This window comes from Malaclemys terrapin, chromosome 3, assembly GCF_027887155.1.
Source record: "Malaclemys terrapin pileata isolate rMalTer1 chromosome 3, rMalTer1.hap1, whole genome shotgun sequence".
Taxonomy (NCBI): Eukaryota; Metazoa; Chordata; order Testudines; family Emydidae; genus Malaclemys; species Malaclemys terrapin.
The window spans coordinates 169,657,389-169,667,367 of record NC_071507.1 but is presented as its reverse complement, the minus strand read 5'-3'; the positions used below and the strand labels follow the sequence as shown (position 1 = coordinate 169,667,367).

At 41.4% G+C, this 9,979-nt stretch overlaps 1 protein-coding gene across 4 annotated transcripts in view; it reads left to right on the top strand.

Moving 5' to 3' along the window:
• The first annotated feature begins 3,050 nt into the window (after positions 1-3,050).
• FBXO25 (F-box protein 25) overlaps positions 3,051-9,979 on the top strand; it is a 76,751-nt gene continuing 69,822 nt past the window's right edge. The window contains exons 1-2 of one of the 4 annotated variants that reach the window (XM_054023635.1): positions 3,051-3,126; positions 8,329-8,475. In XM_054023635.1, coding sequence (XP_053879610.1) covers positions 8,336-8,475 — 140 coding nt within the window. In that variant the 5' untranslated portion in view covers positions 3,051-3,126; positions 8,329-8,335. Of the gene's footprint in view, positions 3,127-3,625; positions 4,470-8,328; positions 8,476-9,979 lie in introns of those variants that run through there. The other 3 variants (XM_054023637.1, XM_054023634.1, XM_054023636.1) reach the window with 3 other exon arrangements.

Genomic DNA, 9,979 nt, shown 5'->3' with positions numbered 1-9,979 from the left:
TGTCCCTGGAGCGGGGAGTCAGTGTTTTGTTTACAAACAGAGGCAGGGTGATTAAAATAAGAAAAGGCTGATACTATAATTAAATTAAGGATCTGGAAGTCCTTAGATGAACCTGTAAAACAGGAATCCCTCTGGGGGTGGAGGGGGGAGGGGAGTTGAAGAGGGGACACAGGGGACTCAGAAGAAATACAGCCAAGCTTTCTGAGCCAACGTTACATTCAGAAAAGAGGACGATGTGAGGGGCGTAGGTGAAAAGAAGGGGCCAAAACCCAGGGAAGGGATAGCAGTGGTATAGAGAAGTTCCCACTCCGCTCAGATACTTCTGTGGCCCCATCACCATAGTACCTGAGCGCCTCACATCTCAGCACCTTAGTGAGGTAGCAGTGCTGTTATCCCCACTGTACATGTGGGGCACTGAGGCACAGAGAGACTAACAGCCAGATTTTCAAAGGTATTTAGGCATCTAGTGGGATTTTCAAAAGTCCCTAAGGCACTGACCTGAGGTCATATAGGAAGTCCATGGGGGGGAGGGGAAAGCAGGTCCCTCAGGGCTAGCTCCCTATCCTCTGGACCAGCCTTTCTCTCTGCTGCATGCTGCAAAAAAGAGGCCTCTGATGGATAGGAGCAAAACCTAGAAGGCCAGTTCTCTAAGACTCCAGCACATGGTCCCAGATGATTCGGAACGATGTCATAGTTGACAGTATCAAAAGCAGCACAGAGATCAGGAAGGATGAAGAAAGAAAGAGAATGAGAGTCAGATGAGAGGAGAGCACTTAACTGCCAATGAGTGGCAGATTCTGCCCCAGGCTGAGTTGTACAGCAATGCCTGCTGTGCAATTTTAGATTTTGACTGAAAACCATTTTGTTTTGTCTTTTTTTGTTCTGAGTTTGAGAAAAGGAAGGAACGAGAAAGTGTCATGAGTATCAGATGTGATTATACATCAAATTCTTAGGGTTTCAGCTGTATCCAGGCCAAAGAACAGAAATTGCACCCTCAGAGTCTATAAAGTCGACCATTACTGTCATGATTTGTGTTACTCACTGGGCACAATCTGTGTGCTCAGCACTGTTCAGAATACGCCAGAAAATGTAGTTCCTGAGCCAATGCATACAAGATGCGTAACTCTGGATAAGATGGCTCTGATATTTAAGTATGAAGTGTATAGTTATTGACTACACATGTTATCACATGGTCACTGTGATGTTTATATCTATGAGTGGAGGCACCGATGGCAATAGAAGTTTTACTTGATTAAGGACTAGAAGATTTGACCCTCCAACTTTCTTTTAAGAGGAAGAGCTGCCCAGAGCTCTTGTGCCTGTTTATTTTCCTTTCCTGCCTGCAGTGGCCCTGATATACCTCAGACGTCTCAATTTTTTCCGCAACTTTAAAACGTTGAATTTTCTTGGTGTTTGATTTAAAATATTCTCCTGTAAAAACTGCAACTCAATCACTGTAGTGTTGTGTTTAAGACCTTTCTAGAAAGTAACTAGCCTTTAAAAAGAAAGCAGTGTTGCCAACTCTCATGATTTTGTCAGGAGTCTCATAATTATTGTTTTCCTTAAAGCCCCAGCTGCTGGAGTCAAGTGATATGTGATGATTTCAGCCTTCATTCTTAAAGAAAAATGAAGTTTCTAGCCCTTGCGGCTGTGGAGAAAGCTTCAAAATGTGACCCCAGTGCACCTTAAATGCTCAAAAAGCAGAATGTAAATAAAAAGAACACCAAATCTATTAATTTTACATAATCTCATTATTTTAAAGCCAACTTCGTGGTTTTTGGTGAGCCTGATTCTTAATTTTTGAACATTTGGGGTTGGCAATACTATGAAAGTTACTTGAAAGTGTCAGTTTCACTCCTTTTTAAAGTCATTTTCTAGTCTATTATTTGTAGTGGGGTAACACCCCTAGAGCCCAGGCAAGTGCAATATAAACCTCACAGGGCCTTGCCCTAATAGGATGTCTCCAAAAGTTAAATGATCTACTCCAAGCTTGATGAACTGCAAAAAAGTGATAGAAAGTAATCTAGGTTTTTTCTACAATTGTTTAAATTGTAAGTAAGAATATATTAATTTTTTAAACCTAACCAAGGTCACTTAAGTGAACTGACACAAGATGTCAAAACATGTTAGTATTAGAGCGGAGTCGGTCTAATATTTATTTAATTTTCTTTCTTTATATAAGAATTAGAAATTATTATCTAACAGGCGCACTGTATCTAAGTTGCTATCTGTAAAAAACAAGAAAATTTTCAGGTGCCCAAGCAGCCTTTGGAATCCCAGTTAAAGTTGCTCTCCTCCCCCAATCTGAAATGGTGCCTAGTGCCTGGAGGTCTAGTCAGCTGCCATGGGCCAGCGGTGGGTTTTTGATTGCAGTGCAGACACACCTTTTAGGGCAGGTTTGAGACCGTGGAACTTACCACCCCAGGAACTAAGCCCTCACCACCTCTTGCTCCAAGCATATTGCTTTGCCCAGACCTTCTCTACCATAAGTACACAGCAACGTGGATAGTCCAAACCCAACCACTCCTCTGCGCGCCCAGCTGCCCCCGCAGGAGCCAAGAGCCACGCAGGTCACATGCCGCTCAGGCACCAAGTCACGTGCGGGGCAGAAACGAGCCCGAGCAGAAAGGCTCTTGCACCCAGGCTGGTCTGTTACCGCCCCAGCCACTCTCCTAGGGGGCTCAATGGGAGCCGCTGCCTCACCCAAGTCACCCAGGAGCGGGGCCGAGCTCCAGCTCGCGACTCTAGGGCAGGGGGCAGATCTGGTGACATCACAATGGGCCCCTGGAGAACAGACTCTTCCAGCTGTGCGCGAGCGGTGACCAGGTTCCAACAGCCTCAGACCCTGGGACACGCCCCCTGCCCCGCCCAGCCCGCCCACAGCGGGGCCGGGCCTCTCCCCCGCCAACCAAAACATTGACATGTGCTTCTGGCTCTCCTCAGTCACGTGACGCGGGCGGCTTAGAAAGTCCGTGACGACACAAAGGCCGTAACCAATCGAAAATCATGCTGCTGGGTAGCAACAAGCGCCGCGGTAAGCGGCCAATCAGCGGGAGCGGGAGGGTGGGGATTTCAGTCTCAATGTTAGTTCCGTCAACAGCCCTGTAGCCGTCTGGGTTCCGTCAGGTGAGCGCTGCGCTTCCGCGGGCCCGCCGCAGGGCCAGGGCAGCTGGAGGAGCCGAGAGGGGCAGCGGGAGCCAGGCTGGGGTTTGCGGGGTGGGGCTGCTGAGGGCGGGGCTGGCGCTGAATGGGGTGGGGGCCTGGGCGGGTTGGAACCGGAGCAGGAGGGGGCTGGGGCAGGGGTTGGGGAGCTGGGGCAAGAGGAGGCAGGGGGGCGCGGCTGGAAGAGGAGAGGACAGGGATAGAGGGAAGGGAGCAGGGGTTGGGGCAGGAGGGGGTAGGGGCTGGGACAGGGATTTGGGGGGTATGACAGGAGGGACAGGGATCGAGAGGGCTGGGACAGGGGTTTGGGGGCGGGGCAAGGATCGGGAGGGCTGGACTGTGACAGGAGCGGGCAATGTGTTGTTCGGGTGGAGCTGAACATGGGGAGGGGGTTCCTGGGACCAAGGGGCTGGGGCTGCACTAGGCTGGGGATGTCTAGAGGAGCAAGGAATAGGATAGCAGTGGGCTGTATGGTTGGGCAATGTGAGGCGTGAAGGCAGTTGGGGGAACAGATTTTTACCCCAGGTTGTTGGGGGCAGGAGTTGCTGGAGTTAGAAACAGGGTACATTTAGGAGTCTGCAGATTAGGGAAATGGAGTAGATGGGGAAGTGGTGAATTAGAGGCATAGGCCTAGTGGTCCAGGGTAGAGAGTGGCAGATGGGTTTCTGGGTTTGAGCAAGGCAGCTGTCTGTGATGAGGAGGTATGGGAGACTTGGGATGGGAGGATTCAAGGGAGGATGCCATATTCCTTGGTTGCTGAGAAGGAGCCGGGGAGTGAGCAGGGCTGGTGAAGGAAAATGTGGAGATGGCTTTTCAGCAGGGAAGTCCTCATGGTGCAGAGTCCAGAGTGCTGAACGGGGAGGATGGAGTAGCGTAGGATCACATTTTCCTAACTTTGTCTGATGAGGGATTTTCTGTTCTGAATGGGACTTCACGTGCTGTCATGTTTGATGCTTTATCCACCCCACCAAAAGCAGAACAATCTCAGAAATGCCTTCAAATTGTTTAGCCTGTCAAGATTTTCCATTTCTTTTGAGGAAAGGGTGGGAGACCCCAAAAAAAACCCAATAAATTAACTCTCATTTGTGCTTCCAGTGGTTGGAAACCAAGAAGCTAAACAATATCTGTTTTGTAGTGCCAATAGCTGCAAATCAAATAACCAAGTTTATTGTAAGTTATCTGTTATGTGAAGTTGGAGGATAAGTTTTTTTTAGTGAAAGAGATGTGAGGAAAACAAAAACATAATTCAGAAGTCTAGAGAACTCTATTCTTGCTGTGGTAGTGCAAAGGAGTTTTCTCTGCATGAGGTAATGAGATAATAAAAATCTCACTCTATGTAAGAGGTATGTAAAATCGCATAAAGTTCATGTGGGCTGGCAGCTCTTTAAACTGGTGAGTTCAGGAATGGCCAAACTTTGTTCAGTTGAGGGCTATGTTAGTAATTTTCCAGGAGATGATGAGGATCAAAGCTAAGCCCCAATTCTGCAACTGTACCACTTTTTAATGTAGAGCCCCATTGGCTCTGATTTCCTTAAATGCAGGTTCTCTTGTTTTCTGAAATGTCTGTAAGAGTTTTGAGCCTGAAATGCTCAAGGAGAGAAGCCATGTCCCACAAAAGCAGATCACTGCATAGCAGGTTGTAGTCTCCATGGTCTATGTATCTCAACTAAAGATGGGTGAGAAGCATGTTGCAGAATTTTTAGCCAGAACTAGACAGATAGTTCTAATATTGCACAAGATGGAAGTATTTTTGTTCTCTTTTTCTAATAGAAAATTCAGGTCATCATGTGCTAATCTCACATGGAGATATTGACTTTCTGTGGCTGTCTCTCACTATGGCTTTCTCAACAAGGGTTTTATTGCTAATTAAATTGGTGGTTTCCTAGTGATTTTTTGTTTTTGTTTTTCCACCCCTGAAGTATAAATGTGCTTACTTATACTTTTATGACTCCCATGTTTAGGGCAAGAAAGAAAGCCCTACGTGATCCAGATTCTAGATACAAGTTTCTAAAGTTTATGTAGGAGCAGCACAAGTATTGTCTGTTGACGTGTGCATGTGGCTGCCACTTCCATTAGTATTTTTAAAACCTTTAATCCAGTTATCAGTTTTGTAGGGGTAGAGAAAACATTTTCTGAATTTATATTTCCTAATGAAGACTTTCATTTCAGTCCCATTGGTTTGCAGGTCATCTTTAAGGCTATAAAGTAATCAAGAGTTTATTGACCATGTATACTAAGGCATGTTGTTTTGAAACAGACACGACTTTTATAGGAGCGTTTATGCATAATTGTACTGACTCAGTTTGACTGCTGGAAGTTCTCAAAGTTCAAGAGCTTAAAAAAACAAATTTAACTTTTTTTTAAAAGAATTGAATTTATTCACTGTTTTACTAGGGTTTCACTGATAATCAGTTTTTCCACTTTATATCTTTCCTGTTTGATGTAAAATTTGAATGACACAGTTTTAGGTTCCAGTCTTACCCATACTTGCACACCTGCTTACCTTTATGGATATGAGGAAGCCCATTGCTTGATATGGGCTTTACGTTTATTTGTGGAGAAAACTATGGTAATCCCAGAAGCCAATGTAGCTCTTTGTCATCTTTAGAATCTTTAATATCAGTACTTCTGCTACCAGTGAAGTAAATAAGTATTCTAGGTTCAAGACATTAAAAGAAAGTTCGATTTCTTCTTTTTTAAAACAATTTGATGCTAGTAGTAACTATAATCAAGCCCTACACAAGATCACAAAGCAATACCTGAACCTCTCTGTATTGTATCAGAGGGGTAGCCGTGTTAGTTGAATCTGTAAAAAGCAACAGAGGGTCCTGTGGCACCTTTGAGACTAACAGAAGTATTGGGAGCATAAGCTTTCGTGGGTAAGAACCTCACTTCTTCAGATGCAAGCCTTGTATCTGAAGAAGTGAGGTTCTTACCCACGAAAGCTTATGCTCCCAATACTTCTGTTAGTCTCAAAGGTGCCATAGGACCCTCTGTTGCTCCTCTCTGTATTGAATTTCTTCGCTGCCTTAATGTTCCCATTCATGTTCTTAATAACTTTAGTGGGACTATTCACATGCATTCCATCCAGTCTCTAATGATGTAGGATGCTCTGAATTCATTACCAGAAAGATACTGACAACCTGGAAGGAGATGTCCAAAATCAAACATTAACTGGTGATTACTTTGTCTATGTTCCAGTTCTTTCTGCAGCACTTAACACATTGACTTAATGTAGCAGGATCTATTTTTTTTCTTTTACACTCTAATAGCATAGCTCAGATGGTGACTGTCACAAACACCTGAATGCCAGATATTCGATAAGAAAGGTAAAACAGCCTTTTATAGGAACAACATTGCCTTCAGTGCAGCACAATGTATGCAGTTTAAAGAAATTATTGAAAAACTCTGCCTTGGAGAGACGTGCACTCATGCGGACAGATTTAAAATGGAAATTCACCTAAAAGAAGTGAAGAAACAGGAGAAATTAAAGGCAGAACTAAAAGTAGGAACATTGATGTTAGTACGAGATGGTTTGAACATGAGACGCGTCCTGATTAAGGCTTCCCATGCTACTATTTAATGCTATTGATTTTAGGGTTGCCAGCCCTCCAGAATTGTTCTGGAGTCTCCAAAAATTAAAGATTAATCTTTTAATTAAAGGTTATGTCATGTGATGAAACCTTCAGGAACCTCCAACCAAAATTGGCAGCCATAATTGACTTTCTCTCTCTCTCTCCTAAAAAGAAAACAAAAAACAAAAACCCTACAGAATATTGCCATTAAGGAGTCCAGGAAAATATAACTGCAGCTTATGCCATTGGCACAACCTATACTATGTAGTTGTTCAGCACACTATTTAAAACTCATGGAGGAAAATATGGGTAACACCTCCCTCACTAGAACTGTTTAATATTTTCAACCAAACATTTGCCCATTAGAAAAATGAAGGGGGTTTTATCAAACAAATTTGAGGTGTATGTTCCCCTGCAAAAATCAGGAAACATCAAAATGGAAATTTTTCGCTTCAAATTGAAATTTTTTGTTTGGTTTTCAGGTTTTGAAAATCAGATTTTTTTAAAAAATTTTTTTAAGAGTTTTGGACTTTGTCTTTTCCATTTCTCACTTTTCTTTTTGTTTTCCTTGTTACTCCAAACAATAAAATGAAATCTAGACTTTTTTCCTTTTGACATTTTGTAAATTTTCAAACCTTTTCCAAAGTTGGAGGAGTTAGTGGCAAAAGGAAAAACGAAACAGAGTAAATTTGACACTCTGTCAAAGAAAGAGAAACAAGTCCAATATTTAGAAAATTCATTTTTTTCCCCAAAAGTATTTTGTTTAAAAGTTTTGGAAAAAATAAATTATTCCATTGGAAATCCTATGAAATGGGGAAATTTTTAACATATCTCAACATTATTTTTCAATTTTTTACCAGATCTCTACAACAGATTGTAGAATTTCAAAAATATAAAATGAATATAACCCATTATCAGCCTCATGTGTGAGAGGTGTGTGTGTGCCCTTTTGCTGATTTATTAGATAACTGAGTTTTAAAAGTCCCCCACAATTTTCAAACATATGTGCTGCATTTGTGCCTTAGAAATATCACGAATGCCATGTTTAATCTTGCCTGTTTTCTGGAGAGAGAACTTGGAAAATCAAGAATTGTGGATTGGAAATTCACTAACTCCTTAATGAAAGGAGCTTTTGAATCTTTAACAGGTTTTTCTTTCATCTTTTTGACTTGTTTGCGTTAAATACATGTTAACAAAACAGCTCTTAAATTATCCGAATAAAAATCACTTCCTTTCTCAATTTAATCAGCTTTCAGTATCTTTGTCTAACTTAAATAGTTCTCCATCTCTTTCAGAATTCTAGGGGAGAGAAAGGTACATGACTCCTGAATTTCTAATGCAGTAAAAAGTTTATTTTATAAAATTTCAGGTCATCCTTTTATGTATCACGAAGGAGAAAAGGGAACAGCTTTTTCTTTGCCAGACACCATTAACTGTAGAAACCTAATTTTTCTGAAACTTGATTGCTCCGTTTAAAATGAGGGAAGGTGAAGTAATGAATTAGGAAATATGAGGGAGGTTCTGAAACATTTTCAGGAATATTTAAATTAAATATCATACCTGTCGTGAATAAACTACTTATTGCTTATAGGGAAACCATGCCATTTTTGGGCCAAGACTGGAGATCTCCAGGATGGAGATGGATTAAAACAGAAGATGGTTGGAAAAGATGCGAGTCCTTCAGTCCAGAACTTGAGGATGAGAACAGCCAGCTTAATAACAACATCAGTCACGCTGTGTAAGTTTCAGAACAAAGATTAATAGAATCCTACCAGGAAGTAGGAGGGATTGTGCTCACAGTTTAAAGTTTGCTATAACAGGGCGTGTCTTATTCAAAATCAGACATTTTTTGTGTTCCACACATTCTTTGCATCTGCACTCATTAGCAATACAGAGCTGTAATCATAAGCACCTTGGGCAGGGAATGTCAATCAGCATTTTGATGAAAGGAAATTATTTGAAACTCCAACTGTGCGGAGCTCACTTGATATGTGATTAATTTATATATTCAAAACTTATAGTCTCCTTGAATAATGGGAAAACATTACAACAACTTTTAATCAATATTTTAATGAAGATCATGTGATTGTTTAGAGTGTAGCAATAATACAAGGTAGTTGGTAAAATTTATTTATTTATTTATTTTTAAATAACATCTGTCCACCATGGGATGATGTCCATTTGCCAAATGGCTGCTCTAGATATCTTAGTAAACTTGGATAATGTACAGACCTAATAGTATATTACAAGTAAAAGGTATACAACTTTTGCAGTACTTCTAGTATTTTCATGTGTCAGGACAAGGTGGAATAGTGTGTTAGTTTATCATCTCTTGAAAACTGGGGTCAAATTTAGCCACTGTTACAAGTGAAAGTTGATGGCCTCATATTAGTCCTTATTGGAATGTTGCCCAGATCACAACTACCATGCAATATGTCATGAATGGCAGTCTTCTCTTAGAGAGACAACGTGGTTGAGATAATATCTTTTATTGAACCAACTTCTGTTGGTGAGAGAGACAAGCTTTTGAGCTACAGAGAGCTCTTCTTCAGACCTGAAGCTTGTCTCTCTCTCACCAACAGAAATTGGTCCAATAAAAGATATTACCTCACCCAGCTTGTCTCTCTAATATCCTGGGACTGACATGGCTACAACTACAGTCTTCTTCTCTTAGGACAGTCATTGAAATTTATTCTAAGTAGGAGCACTACAGATTAAGATGCTTTAATAGTGCTGTATGAAGCTTTCAGAACTCTTGCCCACATTAAGCCTGTTTTTAGCCACCATTGGTTATATCTGACTTACTTGCCAAAGTCATCCTCAGACAGCATTGATAGCATTTTCAGGATTCAAATGTTAGGCATTAAAACCCTGGTCCACCAACTTCAATGGGAGCTGGAAGACTTTCTGTTAACTTTAATTGGCATTTGATCAGACCCTAATTTAAAGCTGCCACATAGTGCCTTTAACCCATATGCAAACTTCATTGATGTTAATGAAAATTCTCTGCAATGAGTCAAGAATCCATTTGACTCTTCGGATCTATTGAGAAATAAGCCTGTTTAATATGTTAGCTAATTTGAGAGTGGAATAATATATATTGCAAATTTTAGTAAACTTTTATGGAATAAATGATCTTTCTGTAGTTCTGTTCTTGCTGAATTTATATTAGTTCCTTTCCCCAAAAATTAGCCAGAGGACAGTGCTCTTGGTTAGGACCTCCAGTGTAACCAGTTTACCAT